Genomic DNA, 21,224 nt, shown 5'->3' with positions numbered 1-21,224 from the left:
ACATTGAAGAATCATAAGTAGGTATGTTTTTTTAAATGTCACGTTGGGTAGTTGCACAAAAAAATCAGATTGGCTTTTTTTTATGAAAGTATTAGTGTTTTCGTCAGAAAAAGAAAAATATAGTACCGGGAAAAGTCGGGGAGAGGTCAGAGAATTCAGTTTGTGGGTTTCACAGGACACACTGGTAATAGCTGTTTTAACTGGGATGTGTTGGTTTTAGATTTTACAAAATTTCGGCAACTGCGTAGGTTGGTGCTTGTATTACTAGGGATATTGGACAATGGTAAATAAAATATCATGACATTGCCACAGAAGTATAAATATACTGTTACACGGCCGGGGCTTTAGCTTCCTTTGGCGAGCCGATCAAGAATTTTCGTGACTGCGATTCAGCGTGTGTTAGCGTGTTTTTTTTTTGTTCGTTCGCCTCGTTCTTCGATTTTAATTTTTTTTTTTTTTTCGCAGGTGAACATGATGATTGTGGAGCTGAAGTCGGATGCTCTGAAGGAGCGCCACTGGAAGCAGCTCATGAAGCAGCTGAGGGTGAACTGGGTTTTGTCGGACCTGACACTAGGCCAAGTGTGGGACGTCAACCTGCAGAAGAACGAGTCCACCGTCAAGGAGATCATCGTCGTGGCCCAGGGAGAGATGGCGCTCGAAGAGTTCTTGAAGCAGGTGGGCCATTTGGCTGGGGTGACGCACCGTTCAACTGGTCCAGTTTGGTAGTCCTCAATGATAGTACGAATGGTCAACGCATCTTTTTATCACTGTTCCTGTCAGCAGTGTTTGTAGAACACTTCGTGTGATAGTCAGTGTTTTCAAACGAGGATCATGTGTTGGTTTTTTTTTTTTTTGGTCTGTGCGAATATTAGAATTTTTAAATACAAATAAAATTAGTTTATAATTCGTATTCGATTTGGCTTTGAATGCTTACACTTAGAAATAACTAATATTCAATTGGTAACGAATTAATACTTGTGGCATATCTAGCGAGTTTGTCGTAATCCCTTTGTTCATTATTAAGATTAAGTCTTGTGCAATATAAATACCCAGTTTACACAATTTAACAGGACTGCGTAATTTAGAAAAAAACATGAATAATAATACTCTGCATTTTATACATGCAACAAATAAACAGTCTTGTAAAACAGTAGCGGAAGAAATCGCTTATAGACGATTCAAATCCCAGACTATTTGTGAAATTTCGAATTTGTAAACAAACTTAATTGAATTTTTTTCATCACACGTACTTGTAGTGAGAAAAAGTAGGTAAATGTAAACAACCATAGAATACAACACAAAACACGACACTCCTTTTCCATGGCCATTAAAAGTAGTGAATGTGATAGTCACAATCTACCACCATGCTCCACATTAAAAGAATAATTTGGAATTTGATTTGTATTTTATTAAAACTAAAACACATTGGCCTAGTTGCTTTGCAAGTGACGATTGGGGAAATTGGTAATACTTTGAGAATTTTCAACTGTGAAATAATTTGCATGACTTAGAATTTAAGTAGGTTATGTTAATATTTTATAGTAAAGAAAATTAGCACTGTCTTCATATTCTTGATCATTTTAATGTTGTTGACTGTCTTGGATGGAAATATGTTTGCAGGTGCGTGAGTCATGGCAGAACTATGAGCTCGATCTCATCGACTACCAGAAGAAGACGCGTTTGATTCGTGGTTGGGATGACCTCTTCAACAAAGTGAAAGAGCACATCAACTCCGTGGCAGCCATGAAACTTTCACCGTACTACAAGGTTTGTTGTTTGCTTGATTGGAAAACACTGTTAGTGTGATTGAAAATATGGTTAAAAGTTGCAGTTATTGAAAGTAGTGTAATTTTAAAGTATCACATTCACATAGCTGTAAACCCGCATATTTTGGTTCAGCGCTTTCTGTAATTCGGCACTGATTGTGCTGCCCGCCTTTAGAATTTTGTTGTTGGTTGGATTTGGTTGTTTTTTAACGTGGTTGGCCATGTAACACACAAGACCTCCGGCTAGCTCACAATTGGTCTGGATTGCACGTACATGAACACTTGAAGAAATTAGTTGGCCGCTGAAACACTATTTATGTTCCAAAAAAAAAAAAAGTGTTACGGTCGATATTAATTGAAGAATCAATTGTTATTTTTTTTTTCAAAAGAAAAAAAAAACTCTTTTATGTATAATACTTCAGGTCATATTCTTGTCAGGTGTTTGAAGAGGAAGCTCTGACGTGGGAAGAGAAACTCAATCGCATCAATGCGTTGTTCGACGTCTGGATCGACGTGCAGAGGCGATGGGTGTACTTGGAGGGCATATTCTCTGGAAGTGCTGACATCAAGGTGCTCCTGCCTGTTGAGACATCGCGTTTCCAGAGCATCAGGTCAGTTGACAGATGTGTTTTTTTTTTTGCTGAATTGTGTTATTTTCATAATTTCTTGTGATTGTGATGAATTTCAAAGGTTTGGAAGTTGAGTAATACTTAATACACTAAGGCTTATGCATTACAATTTTACAATATGTATTAATAAAATTTTTTAAATAATGCGTATGATAAAAATTAGGGGTGTGCGGGAATAGGTTTCTGTACAGCGGGAAATTTTCGGGAAAAATAAATTATTCCCGCGGGAAACGGGACGGGATCGGGAAACTTTAAAAAAAAAAAAAAAAAAAAAGCAAATTTTTGATTCTAATATGAGAAGATGGCCATTTAAACGTTTCTTGCAAAGTTAGTTGTTTTTTTTTTGCCGCTATTTCTTTTTTCAGCGGCGACTTCACATTTTTTAGCATCCTCAAATTCTTTTTTTATAGAGGGATGTTTATTGAGATGTCTTAGTAATCCAGATGTGCTACCATGCTCGCATCTCAAAAAATTTTCACACGAGACACACTTTGCCAGGGATTTACTGTCTTTCAGACGTTCAAAATACTTCCAAACACTTTTAGGTTTACAAGTAACAAGCTGATCGGTTGCGACCTCCATTATTTGTAGGCTGCTAGTTTGTTTTAATATACAACGGCATCGAAAATAGGAACAGATACTTTGCACATGCCTTAATAACGTAACGTCAGCCGACAAAGCCCGCCAAACTAAACAGTAAACAACTATTTTTTTTCTCCCAAAGCAAAATCATAGATGTTTAGATACTCGTGAGCAGTGGTGTAAAACTACGTGATTTCATATTTTTCAAAGTGCCAATACAGTTCTCTACATCGCCACTGCTATCAAGTAATGCGAACGGTTACGCTTCGTTATGTAACGCACGTCTAGTATTTCTTATATCTTTGGCGAAAAGGTTGGATTGCGCATGTGTTTTGTTTGTGTCTAAGGACACACAGTGGTTTTAGGTTAAGTATTCGATGGTGACGGCAATAACGTTATATGACTGACTATTCACGTATCTTGCAAATTTGTACCCTTGAAGAAATATATTTATGAACGCATACAATATTTAAGGTACTCCATGTAGGTTTTTTATATTGTAATTAGATATGTGTAAACGATTATCATAATTCACTGCACACCACAGCTGTCGCTACGATCGGCATACGCTTAAAAGATGTTTTGCGTTTAAATAGTACGGAAAACCTTCAAAAATGTACGAATCCATAAAAAATATTGTTGTAAAAACAGTTTGAATTGATAGAAAACACTTTCACATGATTAGTAAACATTTGTAAATTTTTAAAAAATTTCCCAAAAAATTCGGGAGTAATAAAATTCCCGCCCGGCATTTCGGGAAGCCTATTTTCCCGACTTTTTTCCCGAAGCGTCGGGATCCCGCACACCCCTAATAAAAATACAATTTTTCTTATATATTATAATTAAAATAATAACTGAGTTCTTGATCAATTTGGTATTAAAATTTACCATTTGTATTCATATGTTCAGCTGGAAAGGTTACTATATATTTACAGTTTACCAAAGAAAAAACATATTTTTTTTATAAATCAGCTATTAATATTTTGAAAAGAAAAAAAAAGTTTATTCTTAATCAATTTGGTGGTAAAATTTTCCATATTTGTTTCAAATATTCAGCTGGAAAGGTAACTAAAGAATGTGCAAATAAAATAATATTTGCTGTGTTTTCTCTAACTTATGGTGTTTTGCAGCTCCGAGTTTCTTGGCCTGATGAAAAAAGTAAACAAGTCTCCAATGGTGATGGACGTGTTGAACATTCCTGGCGTGCAGCGTTCGTTGGAGCGTTTGGCCGATCTGCTCGGCAAGATTCAGAAGGCGCTGGGCGAATACCTGGAGCGAGAAAGGACGTCGTTCCCGAGGTACTTGGTTGTTTTTGCTATTTTAAGATTCAGAGCACTTAGTACAATACGTTTGTGATGTATATAAAAGATATAGGTAGGTAGTAGGTATCTGGTTTGACATCATTAGAAATGCACACATACATCACAGTTAGAGATATTTAGGATGGAATCAGGAATGGCCTACTGTCAGAAACCATTCTAGCCTTTGGGTGGAGTGATTTAGAGAAACCATGGAAAACTGAAATTGGAGTTGGTGAATTGGTATTCGAACCAGTATTTTTCATAATGCAAGTAACAGTTTAACATTTTGCCACTTCACATTTTTTTTATAAAATACAATTAAATTTGACCATAATGATAGCATGTAATAATGTATGAGTTAATACTGTTTGCGTGATTTCCTTTTTAATAGGTTTTACTTTGTTGGTGATGAGGACTTGCTGGAAATCATTGGCAACAGTAAGAACGTGGCACGCTTGCAGAAGCACTTCAAGAAAATGTTTGCAGGCGTCACTGCAATCATACTTAACGAGGACAACACTGTTATCACTGGAATTGCATCAAGAGAAGGAGAGGAGGTACGTATGTTTTGACAGAATCTGTGACAGAATCAATGAAATACAGTAAACTCTCAACTATCTGGGTCCCGAGTTAGCCTGTTTATGGGTTATCTGTGCTTAAATTTAGTTTTTTTTTCTATATTCTGAATTACTCCAGCGCACTTCTTCGCTTGACCATTCTGTATTTTTAACCACCCTGTCACTGTGTCAGAAATCTCGTCCGACATTTCATACCTCCCACCCTTTTAGCTGTCACATTTGTCTCACTTTAAACCCTAGGGAAATGCCCTGACTGCTGCCTCATGTTTCCGTCCTGTTTGTTTCACATGTCGTAATGCTACATCTACCGCCCACCCTCAGGTCTACTAGGTACCTGGTGAGTGAGGTGACTGGCTGGCATTTGATTGGAGGAAGCATAAAAAAAAAAAAAAAAGCCAGAATTTGAGTGTGAACATTTTGGTAGCGTGTGGAACTAATTCTTGAGCAGTGGTGAGTTAACTTTCCCCCTTTGGCCATTGTAAATGCCCTGAACTAGCAACATATGTGTAGGCAGTCTTCACGTGTGTTGCATGACAGGTATTAATGACGCAACTGTTCCCCGACAATATCGTTTTCACGTGCTAATTATTTCCCTCGCTTTTAACTGCAACTTTTTGTGATGGAACACTGTAGCCACTTACGCTAGATGCACGTGTATTGTAGCATCCATCTTTGATTTATGAAAACGTTTTTGTGTAACGTCTGCGAAAAGCACACCTCAAAGAAATGGTGTGTCGAAGTGCAACATATATTACTCTAGCCCCGCACAAGTTTCTCTTGACTGTAATTGGCATGGTAGTTCAATGAAAGGACAAGGAGCTAAGAAGAAAGAATAACTTGCGACCCAGGGGTAGAAAAATTATATACTGGAAGGGGATGGAGGAAAGGAGTGTGCAACTGCCGCCTCTCCCTCCTTAAGTAGAGTAAAAAGGATTGCATGGTGACAGTGCTGGTATTGTTCATTCCGATTCCACAGTACACAAAGACTTCACTTGTGTTCATAGAATTCCACGGAAGACAAATATATGGTGCGACCAGAATTTGGGGAGCCCTTACCATGAAATGGATCTGTTTTTTTTTTTTTTTTTTTTTACGGGATTTAAGTTGTCCGGGCATCGGTACGTCCCAATTAACATTGGATAATCAAGAGTTTACTGTACTATAGTAAACCCATCACTTATTTCTAGCCAGCAGTTAGCGTTCATGAAATAGAGTTTGAAAAGGACCACTTTTATAATTTGATAAAATATAAATTGCTTACAGTGAAATGTCCCAAGTTTGAATGGTTGAATTAATTTCCATAATGAGTATCCCTATTATGTGTAATAACTAGGGATGGTGATTTTTAGTTTTTTGCTAAATAGATGCTAAAATATGCTAAATTATATTTTTTCCGCTATAAAATGCTAAATCTAGACTATTCCGAGATAAATGTGAAATCAAGGTAAAAAAACGTAGATTCGTCTTCACTCTACACAATTTATGTACCGATTGTATTTTGTTTCAGTTCAGTATCAAAAGAAACCATCATTTTATGGCGTATTCAGCACAAGTATCTTATTGTCACGTCATTCACAAATACTATTGTTCGTAAATATTGAATGTAGAATGGCCATCCATGCCTCGCGATTGTAAACAAAGCAAAGAACAATTAGCTGGAAGATTGTCCGTCATCTTGCAGAGTACAAGTTTTTAGGCCACCATATTGCGACATCTCTGCTTCGTTGCGCTAACAATTGTAAGTCCCATTTTCTGGCTGTGTTTCACGTGAAAGCCGCGTTCTTGTGTAGTCTGTGGAATGTTGCGTGTTTACAAATACGCGCATACTCGTGAATGTGTTGTATACTGTTATTTCTCGTGGTAAAAATGGGACGAAACGTCATTTCCATTCGCAACCGCATAAATGAATACAAAAGTGAACAGTTATAGGAAAGTGATACAAATATTTTAATGCGCAATTTATGAAATCGCCATCTGGAATGGAAAAAAAAACGATTTACTTGAAAAGCACATTAAATCTGAGGGACATCAGGCTGCAAAAAAAAAAAAAGATTCACAGAGAAGTCGGTTGAAGAAAAAAAGTCGGTAAAACGGCAAGCAACGGTTTCTTTTTTAAAAATATACTTTTCTTCAGTAATGTAAAATGAGAGAATTGGCTAAATTGTGTTTTTTAAATGCTACAAAATGCTAAATTTCAAATTCAAAATGCTAAATGTCATTATTTTAAATGCTATAAATCACCATCTCTAGTAATAACTGATTAATGATGAACGATTTAAGTATATTGTTAACATACGTTCCGAAAATATATACATTTCGCATCATATTTCTAAAACAGTGCATTGTAGAGAAAAAAATTAGATGGATAAAAATTATTGCTAAGAATTTTAATTATGACCAAATAAAATCTCTACTAATTTTTATACTTCTGGCATTTTAAAATTTTATTGGCAATTTCTGCACACACAGTCAAAACATACTATTTATTGCAAAACTCTTGTAATATTTCATACTTGTATAACTGTAGTTGACTGTTTTGCAGCTACTGGCGAAATTTAAAAATGGTTATGTGCTTGCCAAACTTCATCATAGTTCTTGTAATTAATGCAAATAATGATGCGGACAGGTCCAGTTCTTGGAGCCGGTGTCCACAGTGGAGCACCCGAAAATCAACGAGTGGCTGACCCTTGTGGAGAGCCAGATGAGGGTGACCCTGGCATCGTCGCTTTCGCAAGCGGTGCAGGACATCAAGCAGTTCAAGGACGGAGCCATCGACCCTCAAGCCTACATGCTGTGGTGCGACAAGTACCAGGTGAGGTCGTGTCCGAAACACCCCTGTTATTACTTAATTTGACATTTGTTACATGCCTACCTATCTCGTCTCATGAACACAGGTACCCTCCTGACGAGGCGTGGGTCCCTTAAAGGTAATGATCCTAGAAGGGAGTGAACATGAACCTTTTTAATAATATTAATGTTTTGGTCTATAGATTATTCAGGATAACTCAGATTAATAGAAACAATCCTGACTACTGTATTTACCTGAATAAAGGCCAACCTCAATTTCAGGCTGATTACTACTTTTGGATGTCCTCAAAAATATTAATTTGTTTTCTTCTATATCAGAATCACTTTCAAAAACCCCTATTTTTATACTTACACTTATTTTTCTACATCCTTTGCCACAGCATATTATTCTCGCAGAACTTACATCTACGTGTTGCTGCACATTTGTTGGTCTGTTTGGCATAGGGTACAACTTTGAGGGGTTGTAATTACTATCAGAAGTGTTTCTCTCTTGTTTTTTAACCCAAGATGCAGTTGTGCCACTTTTATTTTACACATTCACAAATAACAGGTAGAAAATTATAAATTTTATGAAATGCTTAAATGTAAAATTCCATTTTTCGCAGCATGTCTACCATACAATTCAGTCTAACGTTACATTTAAGAAGGAAAATATTCTAAAGCGTAAACATACACACCAACATGAGGAATGATTATTCATAGAGTATAGTATTTCATTAGCTAACATAAACAAATAATTGTACTTGTTCTTTAAGACTTCGCAATTAGAAGTAATGGTACACTTCCTAATTCAGTGCCACTTTCTTTCTGTCACTTGGTTATCCTGCAAGCAAATGATCTGTTTACTTTTTTTTTCCTGTTTGTTGACGGAGAAAAAAATACGCACATACGGAAATTGATTATATTGAAATATATTAAATAAAACTGATCAAGACATGGTAACTTAACCTCTGCCTCTATTAATGTTTATACAGCAATTGAAAACTCTTTATTAACTAACAAAATTCCTAATGGAGTTTGATAGTGTTATTAAAATAATAGGACACTTCCAGTTTCAAGATTTCGTTGTAGGAGAAGAATCAACTAGGTTTGATTCCAAAACCAATATTGTGTTCTGAATTTTTGGATCCTTTTGGTATAAATGTGGCCTGTGCGAATACTAGCTTTTTGATGCGAAGCGAATATCAAATCGAATTAAATTGCGATTATGCTCTCAGTGAAGCTGTATTACACTTATTTTATCAAATACAGGATTGAATTTAAAAAAAAAATAATTATTGTTTAATGTTTGTAATGTTTCAACTGATTTAAGTTGGGCCCTATGTATAACATCGTTAAAAAATATATATATAAAATAACCATGCATATAAATATTGAGCATTCAATAAAAGCAAATGGAGTGACACTTTTTTCTTTTTAAGTAACTAACTATATTCAAGCGAAACATATATTAACCAAAAAAAATAAAAATTTTAATGAGTGAATCTTAGGCTGCCAATGTTTTAAAGCTTTGCAACAAATCTGGGAAGCTTCACATCAGATGTGAATTTAGCATTACAACCAAAGCCTTCAAGTAAAACGAATAGCAGATTTTGTGGCAAAGTCGAAAAGCTCCGCGCGGGCCTAGCGATCGCGGGGGTGTCCCGAATGAGAAAGTAAGTTGAGCTGCGTTCAGTTCGCTTCTAATACCTTCCATTCGAGTCTACGCTTGATAAATTTTTTTCAGTAGAGTTGAGTTCCTGAAAAAATCAAGCCGAAACCAAAGCAATTACAGAAATTTTTGAGAGAAAGCAATATTGTTATTAAACAGAAGCACCTGTAAAATGTTCTGGGGTTGTTGATTGTTATTAGATTTTACGTGCAAAATCCCTGAAAACTGCTGACGTGACAGAAAATTTTATGACCTGTTAACAGGTCACAAAATATTTGAGTATTTACTTTATGATGTAACTTTTCTGGCCAAGTTAGGTAACTTATATTTATGTTTATGTTATGTTTATGTTATGTTTGTTATATTTATGTTATATTTATGTTTAAGTTCCTGATGTTTGTGTCGATGAGAGCGGACCTGTGACAACGTGAAGTGTGAAGTGAACCCCGCCTTGTGTCGATTGCCCGCCCCCGCAGGCGCAGATCGTGGTGCTGGCGGCCCAGGTGCTCTGGAGCGAGGACGTGGAGGCGGCCCTGCACCAGGCCAGCGGCGCCGGCGACCAGAGGACGGGGCCCTTGGAGCGCGTTCTGCAGCAGGTGGAGACCACGCTCAACATCCTGGCCGACTCGGTGCTCCAGGAGCAGCCCCCGCTCCGCAGGAGGAAGCTGGAGCACCTGGTGAGCTGGCGCGCGTCGGCCTGCGTCCGTCGGAGAAGATCCACGAGCCCGCGGGTTCGCTTTTGACACCTTCCCTCCGTGTCGACGCTTGATGATTTTTTTAGTAGATTTGAGTTCCTAAAAAATCAAGCCGAGCCAAAGTAATTACTTAAATTTTTAAGAGTAATTTTATTATTCCTGATATTTATGTTAATTTACCATTAGCCTTAAGTTAATGTTCATACGTGTGTTCAACAAGTGATTCATTTGTGTCAAGAGAATGAGTAAAAATATACATTCATACATATTTTGTAATTTCTTTAAAGATTTGAGTATTTTATTCCCACTGGGTTCTGGAAAACTCGGTAGATGTGAAGGCCTTTAAATTCAACGAAACTTGCAAATTACATAAATAAAATAAGAGAAAATATCAATATTAGTGCATACAATTTTTTTCCTCAATTTAAATGATTTTAACTCTACAATCTCCCAGGATTGTAATTCAAAAGGACAGCATCTTTTTCTAGCAAAATATTCCAATTTCTTTTTGAAACTTTGTAACATGGTTTCTAAGAGAGCATTGTGATATATGAAGAGGGTAGTTTACCAGTAAGTAAACTTATTAAAGTGTGTTCAGGTTAGCTACATTGCAAATGGTATTAGTGTTTTTTTTGTAGCTAGACAATGTAGTAGCTAGAGAAATTCTTTCTTTAAGGCACAGGGCAGTGAGTAGCAACCAGTAAAATTGAGTCTTTTCTTTTGGACACATTGTGTAAGGACATTTAAGTTTGCGACATGAGAAGAATAAATTACCCAAATTCATTTCAGACTCTTATATTTACACTCAACCAGTTACAGTTTCAAGTAAATTAAGAGTCAAAGTTAAAACTTTACACCCGACTACCTTCTACATCGGATGGAATAATTTCCAGGTGGTTTATGTATATGCAAGGATCAATGTCTTAACCGGGCACAATTGTGACTTGTCGCAATATGCAGGAAATTTTTGAAAGTAGGATTTTCTGAAGAGGCTGTAATCTAAACAGTTTAAGACATTAAAATAATTTTTTTTTTAGGTGATAATTGGTGGTAGTTGTCTGTTTTTTAAAATTATGAAGGTTTATTTTTAATTTGTGTGGGTACGTAGCTACCGAAATGCAAGTTTTGAATTTTTTTTTGTTGCCGACAGATCAACGAGTTTGTCCACAAGCGCACGGTGACGAGGCGCCTGATCACCCGCAAGATCACCAGCCCCAAGGCGTTTGAGTGGCTGTGCGAGATGCGCTTCTACTTCGACCCGCGCCAGGCGGAGGTCCTGCAGCAGCTCACCATCCACATGGCCAACGCCAAGTTCCTGTACGGGTTCGAGTACCTGGGCGTGCAGGACCGGCTGGTCCAGACGCCGCTCACCGACCGGTGCTACCTCACCATGACCCAGGCGCTGGAGGCCCGCCTGGGGGGATCCCCGTTCGGTGAGTCCGGGGATGCGGGTGGACGTCTGCAGGTCACTAAGGGACTAGTCGCAAAGGTCATGAAAAAAGTCCCGAAATAAGACTGTAACTAGGGACAAGCTTCATCATCATCATCCATCAATCATCAGTCATCATCCATGGGGATGCACCACAACGCCGAACGTACAATAACGCCGAAAACCATAACGCCGAATGCCAAATTGACTCTACAACGCAGACAGCTAGAAAACTGCTGTGTACCACAACGCCGAATTACCACAACGCCGAAATACATTAACGCCGAAAAATGTCATTGCAGGACTGCCACAAAGGTTAGGTTATGTAAGGTTAGCACACAAATTCATTCAGTTGTTTTTCATTTTGCTCCTGTGGCCCCCCCATCCCCGCAGCAACATTTTTCGGCGTTACTGTATTTCGGCGTTGTGGTACACAGCAGTTTTCTAGCTGTCGGCGTTGCTGTCAATTTGGCATTCTGCGTTATGGTTTTCGGCGTTATTGTACGTTCGGTGTTGTGGTATTTTGGCGTTGTGGTAACGACCCATCATCCATCAATCATCAGTCATCATCCATCCCCCATCAATCATCTGTTTCCACCCTGTGGCCAGATCAGCCAAGTAAAATGCCTGCCATCTTCCTCTGGCCTTCCACTATTCCTCAATTCTTCACTTTATTCCAGTCTTCTCCTTTTTCTCCTGCACTCCTTTAACTTCAACGCCCATCATTTTCCGAGGCAGCCTTGCTTCACCCGTTCTCTGGACGTGGCCATACCGTCTCATTCTCTCTTTTTCAATGATGTTAGTCAAGTCCTGTGCTCCTGCTCTTGCTTGCACCGTCTCATTCCTGATCCTGTCTCGCCTCGTAACTGACAACATACTCCTCATTAACTTCATTTCTATTGCCCTGATCTTCCCAGCATCTCTCTTTATCTACAGTCCAAGTCTCTGCTCCATGAGTTATATTGTTTTTTTTATTTGTTTTTTATTTTTAGGCTAATATCGTTTTTAAATACAGGAGGTTTCTGTGTTATTTTTTGTTTTTAAATTCTTCATTTATAAGAAACGTATATTAATATTAATAGTATATTATGGCATATGTTATATTAGTTGTATATTATGGCACTAAATAAATTTGACTCATATATTGCACTTTTACTGTATACACATTTGTAATAAGCTTTTTTTTTTTTAACTATTTGGAACAATAAAAATAAATTGGCAAGTATTTGTGTGTTTGGAAAATGTACCTTCATAATTTAAAACTGATTTACTAATAACAGTTGCAAAATAAAAAAATAAACATTCTTTTTCCAATCTTTTTGGTACATACATTTTGATACAAATAAATTACATTTATTGAATTTACTGTATTAAAAGATTAGGTTTTTGTGATTTGAAATATTTTTGTTTATAAATGCTGATTTAATTTCAAGAGTTTAGTTGCATTTCAGTGTTTTATGGTGTATTAATTTGCATTTAATTGTTTTATGGTGTATTGACATGATTTTCAGTGTTATTTCGGTTTTATCGCAATTCACCATATATGTAATATTGTCCCTTACTAGTTATTTTGAATCTTAGCATGTTCAAATGAAAGCCATACAACATTTCGCTTTCTGCCACTGATGTTGAACCAGAAATGTTATAACATCAAAGAACCGAAGTCCAACAAATCGGCACATCTGACTGTGACTTAAAACCACAGAAATGGTATTTCCACACAGGAAGAGGATTCTCCATGAAATGGGTGTTTCCCACAGAATAGGGGATTTACAGTGCAATCACTTGTGTTAGTTTGGAATTGAAGGTTACTGTATTGCATTGTTTCTTCTCTTAAAGGTCTCGCTGTTGTGTTTTATTAGGCCCTGCCGGAACCGGTAAAACTGAGTCCGTGAAGGCGCTGGGACACCAACTGGGACGTTTCGTGTTGGTCTTCAACTGCGACGAAACATTCGACTTCCAAGCCATGGGGCGGATCTTTGTGGGGCTGTGCCAAGTCGGAGCTTGGGGTTGTTTCGACGAGTTCAACCGCTTGGAGGAGAGGATGCTGTCCGCAGTTTCGCAGCAAGTGCAGACCATTCAGGAAGCTCTCAAATCTCAGCAAGATGGCAAGAAGGAAGGGAGTACGTTCTTATTATTGATGGGGTTGAATCTACTTTCCCTTAAATCCAAATCTCAAATCTAAATTTTTATTTTATTATAATTATTGTCTCAACTCCAAATCTGAATTTAAATGTTCAGGAATAAAATAATATACCAGAAAGAACAGAAATATTTAACCCTTTAAATTTTTATCTGTAAAATGAAAAAGCTTTTTTTATTTTTAGGATATAAATATTTTCTATTTGTTTGAAAAATGTTCCCTGAAATGCTAAACAAACATTTAAAGAGCAGTTTAGCTGTTTTAACATTTCTTTGAAAGCTTCTGTAAGAAATAAATAATGTAGGCAACTACCAGGTGCTGGGGTTCGAATTTCTGAATTTTTCTTTCATCATACATATTTCTTCAAATCTTTTTTCTCGAATATCAAATTCTTTGAGGATTTCAAATTCTTACTGGCCCATCCCTTGTTTTATTATTTAATGATCAGCGCGTAATTATTTGAACAAGGAGTTTGCAGGGAAATATTTTTTTTAAGCCTCCTTGCAATTTTACAGGTATAACTGTCGAACTGGTCAACAAACAAGTCCGTGTGTCGACCGACATGGCCATTTTCATCACGATGAACCCAGGGTACGCTGGCCGTTCCAATCTCCCCGACAACTTGAAGAAGCTGTTCAGGTCGCTGGCTATGACGACGCCGGACCGCCAGCTCATCGCGGAGGTCATGCTGTTCTCGCAAGGTTTCCGCACTGCCGAGAAATTGGCCTGCAAAATCGTGCCGTTCTTCAAGTGAGTGGTGGCTTACATTAGGAATTTACGTCGTTTGCATTGTAACATACTCAGCGTTAATCTTAGGAGTACACCGATCACTGAAGGCAGAAACAATTGTTTAAATTCATCGGATGAAAGAATAATTTGTTAAAGAATTAAAATAAAAATTAAGAATTTTTTATTCGTTAATTTTTTTAGATGGTATTTAGTTATGTCTGGGTATTGCAGATCACTGACATTTCAGCACACACAGCATTTGCCATCTTCAGAGTGCCAAGCAGCAAACTGTTAGCACTCTAAAGATGGTTGACTGCAGTGTGCACCGAAACGTCATGTTGACATCCAAATGTGGTGGAAGTCCGGAAGACGTGAAAGCTTTTGAATTACTTTGAGATGAGCTGACATTCTTATTTCAGTGCTTACAATTGTACCATTAATGGCACTAAAACAAATTGGTTGCTGTTTTTGTTATGCTGACTATTTTATTTACCGATGTATTAGTGATGGGTCAAATTACAAACATCTGGAATTCGGATCGGAAAGAGTACCTCGAATCCGAATCTCGGTCTCAAGGGTTAAAAATAAAGTATGTTACAAGAATTTAAATATTTAAAAAAAAATTTTTGTTGGAACATTTAAATCCAACAAACCAAGTTTCAAGAACTAAAATACAAAAAAAAAACCAAGAGTTAAAATGTTATTTTTAAAGAGGTGGCAAGGATTGATTATGTTTTGCTTGCAGGTTGTGCGACGAACAGCTGTCGAACCAGTCTCACTACGACTTCGGCCTGCGTGCCCTCAAGTCGGTGCTCGTGTCAGCCGGTAACGTGAAGCGGGATCGCATCATGAGGATAAAGGAGAACATGAAGCAGCGAGGCGACACCAACATCGACGAAGCCTCGATTGCAGAGAACCTTCCGGAACAAGAGGTAATGCAGTTAAAAATTTTTTAGTTTCTGCTGTCGGTAATCATTGGTTATTGTTGTTCAGGCTGTCTAAAGGAGCAAAAGTCACCAAATACATGAGAAAGTAAGGAAACTGGAGGACTGGTCAAGAAAGTCCATGAAATAGTCCAGAAATAAACAACGGTACTGGAAGTCACATAACTTTAGTTTCCATTAGCATTTTTTGTAAATGGTGTTTTGTATTTTGAAACTTTATTTCATTTTACAAAAAAAAAAAAAAAAAAAAACATTGGGCATTTATTTTTATCTAATAAAGTAAACAATATGACCTGCCATGTAATTCATAACTTTACTTGACTTTCCCTATGAATCTTCTTTAATATAATTAATTCTACAAGCAGTTATGATTGCTTAATTTTTTTTTTCTCTGTTGTAAAGTGCTTGCCATTTGATTTTTTTTTTGTAGATCCTGATTCAGTCAGTCTGCGAGACAATGGTGCCAAAATTGGTTGCAGAGGACATACCTCTTTTGTTCTCTCTGCTGTCGGACGTGTTCCCCAACGTGAGCTACACAAGGGCTGAGATGGAAGGTGAGCGCGCTGTGAATACCACGTGATGCGTGTAGCTGCAAGTATAGTCTGTGCTGTTTAAGGGGGGTCCGTCCGGCCGGGCTCACCAGCTCTAGAAGCACGTGGGTGCTAAGGGCTGTCTTTGCGTTAGTAATGTGCCTCTGTGGGACTCCAAGCGGTGACCGTATAATTTTTTGCTGGGACTAGCTAGTGAGAGGCAAGTGTTTATGGTTTCATTTTTTAGCCCAATTTTGTTTATAAAACAGAGGATTTCAAGTGTTTTTAATTTTTATGCAAGCTGTTTTGTAATACTTATTCCACCAGGATAGGGGGCTAAAATTTATATGCTGCATTTTTACGGTAAAATAATTTTTTTATAAATTGGCATAAAACATATACATGGAAAACAATAAAAATGAATTGGTGAGCATTCATGGTTGAAATTTTTTTTTCAATAAGAGATGGACTATGTAACAAATTGAATTAATTTTTCTGATCCATGTACTTTGGTACAACTTTTTGTCCATTTATAACGATGTTCCTTGAATTTAAAACATTAAAAGAATTTTTTTATGATTTAAATTAAGGTTTTGTTAATGCTGCTTAATTCCATGATATAACTTGAATTTCAGTGCTAAATGGTGTATTAACTCATATTTCAATGTTATGACGTGTTTTAACATGCTTTTTGGTGTTATTTCGGTTTTATTGCAATTCATAATATAATGTGGTCCTTGCCAATAACCCACAGCTTTACATCTTTATTTCCTCCTGAAGGGACAAATTATTATAAATTAAAAAAAAATTTCATACGTCACTACTTTACATTCATGTTGTTCTGGCTTAGATTCTTTCCTGTAGTTATAATAATGTCAAATTGTGACTGTTATTTTTTTTGATTTTTATTATTGGTACTCAATATCTTTTCTTATTTTTGATTAGATTCTGAGATACAATTACAGTCAAACCTCTCTGAAACGACCCCTCACGGTTCCCAGGAATTGGGTCGTAATAGAGGGGGTAGAGGGGGGGTCGTAATAGATGTTTTCAGAAATTTCCAGTTGATTTAAAACCCCCCCCCCCCTCAAACCGCTACTCGCTAAGGAACCAGCCGTACAATGGCAGGATGCTGTCACTCACAATGCTAGACGGCTTTGCTTTAAACCCACCTCAACCTTAATGACTAGTCCGTTGCCCTACAGGCCACCTCTAAAGAAAATATGTCAAAAGACAGTTTATTTTTACTGGTTAGTTTACATGTACGTTTTCTGCTTGCCGTAGTTAAATACACTAGAACCCCAATGTCACGAACCCCGGATTTAACGAATACATTCTCGAGAAAACCGTAAAAAAATTGGAGATTTTGACCAAAATGTGAAATTCAGAAAGAAAAAAAAAACAAAATGAAAGAACATTAAAATCTGTTAATTTTAACACACAGCGTATTTTTGTGTAGGCTTTAATACTTCCAATAATGTTCATGTAAGAATAACAAAAAAATAATGGGTCATTTCCTTTAAAAATATGTCAGCTGTAGGTTCTGCAACGCGAGTGGGCGCACACGAAGCTCGCCCGGCTGGCTGGCGGCAGCGGCTTCATGACGCATAAGCTCACCCCTCCCTCCCCTCGTTAACATTCTTCAAGGCTAGCTCATCTCTCCGAGACACACAAACCATATAGTGTCCTCCCTTATAACACCCCAACCTCACTTCCTTTGAAAAATCTTTGGTGAGAAAATGCTCATTTCACCCTCCCTTCTCCCGTAAAATTGGGCTTTTATGAATGGGGTACTAAAGCGGTGAGGGAGGGGTCAAAATATGTCACTTTTCACACCAAGTTCGAGTTCAGTCATCTCTGGCAAGGAATTTATAAGCTTTCAAACTTAAATATAAATGTATTTTAATAGCAAGGGTCCTATGAAAAGGAATATACCGAATAAAATCAAGCTGCTGTCACCAAACAAAGCATAAAACGGCCCAATGCGTGGTCGCTTCGTTATTGCTTGCGCGAGAGGTGAGACGTGGAATGTTAGAAGATAAATGTGGGGGAGACAGACAGCAGCCAGTGTGTTTCCTGAGTGGGGAATAAGTGGCGTAGCCTTTTTTTTTATGCTGGGTGAAGCGACCTTTTTCTATCAACCCACGGGCTGTCAAAATAAACATCGCTGCGGCAGTTAACACAAGTCGAGGCGGGCGTGCATCCAGTCGGTCGCTGTGTAAACACGTTGCCACAAAAACCTTTATCTGCACCCTGCCGGCAAAGGGACGTGGAATGGGGGTTGTTAAGAGCTGACAGCGGTCAACAGGAAGTGGTATCTATTTTTAGATATGCGCTGCCTACGGCAGTACAGCACTCGGCAAGAGAAACACAGTAACACGCTACTCACCACAAGAAACTTATTTTCTTCAGATTTTCGGCAATTTTTTCACGGTTCCTCGAAATCGGGTTGTAATAGAGAGGTGGTCGCAATAAATGGGGTCGCAACAAAAAGGTTTTACTGTATTTAGCTTACCGTTTTTTTACCCCATAGAGATTGATTTACACAAAATGCTAAAATTGTGGTTGTTAAATTTCATATATGTATTATTGGTGCACAAAATATTTTCTTATGCTTTATTAGATTGTTTGATATAATTAATTATCTTAAAACCATAATTATTTTCCTTTTCACCCTGTACAGGTTAAATTTTGCAAAATTGTGAAATTGTGGTAGGTAAGTAGTTTTTGTATAGTTATTAATAGTGCACAATTAATTTTTTTGTGCTTGATTATCAGGGTGGCCAGCCAACCGGGAAATCGGGAAATACGGGAAATAGCCAGGATTTCTTAAAAAAAAAACAGGAATACCTGGAATCAACCAGGAATTTTTATTAGAACCGGGATTTTTTTTTATGAAGTAACGATCGCAGTAACATACGGCTGTTAAATGAGCACGTTCACCACCCGTCAAAGCACGGCAGTATGCTCGTGAGCTATATTTTGTGAAAGTTAATTTGTTCATATTGCATTTAAAAACTTTTGTAGTACGTAAGAAACCGTTAACAATTCAGACTTCCATACTTATTATGTTTCTGTATTCAAAAGCAACAGCATTTTGGCTGAAAATGTTGTTGTAGGGTGGTAGTAATTTCTCGCACGGCATGTTGGTAGCACTAGTTTTGTATGTATATTTATTTTTACTTTTCGCTCATGTTGTTGCGTCACAGTATCACTGATACTTTTCTCGAGTTTTTTTAAAAGTTTAGTTGTGCGGGACGTTGTTTTGAATTTTTTAATCTAACATGCAATTGGCGCAGACTATTAAAATGTCAACGAGTTCGGTCACCACATACAATGACAAATATACGGAAGATTTTGAATGGGTGGAGAAAGATCCAAAGTGCAGGACAAACGCTATTTGCAATTTGTGTAATGTTAAAATCAATATCGGTAGCATGGATGGGAAGAACAGCATTAGCCAGCCACGCAAGAGGGGCAAAACACGTGCGTTTGGTGTCAAGTAATTTTTGTGACGTGAGATTATAAATTTTTTTGTTGGTGGTATGTTCCGTTTTAAGCAAGTTCATTGATTTAATTTTTAAGCCTATAGTTAAGTCGTCTATTGTTTAACGCCAATAAAACATCATATTGTGTGTGCTTTGTGTAACAAAAATACAAATTGTATGCAAATATTGATAAAAACCACCCTTGAAAAAACCTGGAAAAAACCAGGAATTTTATTATCCCAAAAGAGTGGCTACCCTGATTATATTTGAAGATATAATTATTTATCTTACACCATTAGAGTTTGAATTTTGCAAAATGTTCAAAATGTATTTTGTAGTACTGGTATGTTTATTATTTATCCCGAATATCTTTCTTAATGCTTGATAATTTTCGGGAAAGTTAATTAATTGTTTTAAAACCATATTTACCCCTTTTTCACCTCCGTAAGAATGGAATTATGTAATTAATATATTGTAGTGATGTGTCAAATCCCAATTTTCTCGAATCCAAATCTTTAATTAAAATTTAAAATCTTATAGAGTACCTCGAATATACCCCTCGAATCCGAATGTAGGTGTCTAAGTGTTAAAAATAAAAGAATGTACAATAAATTAAAAATATTTACAATGGTGTTGAAACATTCTACCCTTTAAATGGTTTTTTCACAAAGTTCCAAGAATCAAAGTATACTGTAATTTTATTTATATAAATACATGTCAAAATACAATATCTTAGAAATTGGTAATGGGTAAGTATCCAGATAAAAATTGACCTCGTATTTTTGCGTTACAAATAATGTAAAGTGTAAACAGACAGTTTTTCCTTATTTTATCCTATGTACAGACTTTTTACCTCAAACAGTTTCATAATTAGTAAGTATAGATATTAAAGATAATGGCTCCAAGCACTTCCAATATACCACTTTGAATACTGTTTTCAGACTTTTTCATACCTAAAATATTTGGATTGGTATTGGTTTTTATTTGTATTGCCCATCACTAGATTCGGGTGTAGACATAAGGTCCTGCCACTATGCTGCCCAGGGTTTTAGTTTGCTTAGTTTTTATTGTGTACTGTCCCAGTACAGTGTTTCCTGTCTAGTAGCAGATGCAACATGTTATCGGAGACTTTTTAAACAGCAACACTTAAGTTTATTATGACTTGCTAATGGTAGCAAACATTGTAAAAAAAAAATCTTTTGATTTTGAAAATTTGCCCTTGTTAAGGCTGAGTGTATTAAGAGTATTATTTCAGTTCTAGTTCTTTTCAAACATTAACAACACACTAAATACCACGGACTTCACTTTTTGTAGCAGCCAGTCATTGTGAACTCAGGCTGCCATTTATTTCATTGCTTTGGTTTTAAAAAAGCCAAATTTTGAAAATTAAATAATGGAACATAGTTATGGCCGTAAGTCTTTTGAACCATGATGGCAAATTTCTGTTCCTTTTCCTCTCCCTGTAAATGATGGGTATTGTTTTCACATTAGTAAATATTCTCTTTTTAGTATGTTATGATTTAGTCAATATGTACTGTGTTGTACAGGGATATGATTTTTAAAATTTTTTATATTAGGTTTGAAAGACCAGATTCGTAAAGTGTGTCAAGAGGAGTACTTTGTGTGCGGAGAGGGTGAAGAACAGGGTGGTGCATGGATGGAGAAGGTATTTATCTTAATTTCATTAATTGTGTTCCTTAGTTATTTTTAACAATTAAAAATAATTTTTCTGTGTGCTGTTATATAAGTGTGACGAAATATATCTTCAGGTATTAAACCGCACATAGCTTGCTAGATTGGCAAACTTTGTGAAATTAATACCAATTACTTTTGATTAAAATGAGTGAATTTTTGTTGGGAAAAGCAGAACTTTTATTTTAAATTTTGCTCCAGGCTAAAAGTTTTTACAAGAGCTCAATTAATAATACAGCTGAAGGATCTGTTTTTTGTA

At 36.8% G+C, this 21,224-nt stretch overlaps 1 protein-coding gene across 2 annotated transcripts in view; it reads left to right on the top strand.

Moving 5' to 3' along the window:
* LOC134539371 (dynein heavy chain, cytoplasmic) overlaps positions 1–21,224 on the top strand; it is a 142,494-nt gene that overhangs the window by 47,535 nt on the left and 73,735 nt on the right. For both annotated transcript variants that reach the window (XM_063381359.1, XM_063381360.1), the window contains exons 22-34: positions 466–675; positions 1,621–1,767; positions 2,205–2,377; positions 4,108–4,275; positions 4,670–4,835; positions 7,483–7,668; positions 9,792–9,992; positions 11,161–11,443; positions 13,302–13,562; positions 14,098–14,332; positions 15,057–15,243; positions 15,686–15,809; positions 20,851–20,939. In XM_063381359.1, coding sequence (XP_063237429.1) covers positions 466–675; positions 1,621–1,767; positions 2,205–2,377; positions 4,108–4,275; positions 4,670–4,835; positions 7,483–7,668; positions 9,792–9,992; positions 11,161–11,443; positions 13,302–13,562; positions 14,098–14,332; positions 15,057–15,243; positions 15,686–15,809; positions 20,851–20,939 — 2,430 coding nt within the window. The remainder of the gene's footprint in view (positions 1–465; positions 676–1,620; positions 1,768–2,204; positions 2,378–4,107; positions 4,276–4,669; positions 4,836–7,482; positions 7,669–9,791; positions 9,993–11,160; positions 11,444–13,301; positions 13,563–14,097; positions 14,333–15,056; positions 15,244–15,685; positions 15,810–20,850; positions 20,940–21,224) is intronic.

This window comes from Bacillus rossius, chromosome 15, assembly GCF_032445375.1.
Source record: "Bacillus rossius redtenbacheri isolate Brsri chromosome 15, Brsri_v3, whole genome shotgun sequence".
Lineage (NCBI taxonomy): Eukaryota > Metazoa > Arthropoda > Insecta > Phasmatodea > Bacillidae > Bacillus > Bacillus rossius.
This window is presented reverse-complemented; position numbering and strand designations above follow the sequence as displayed.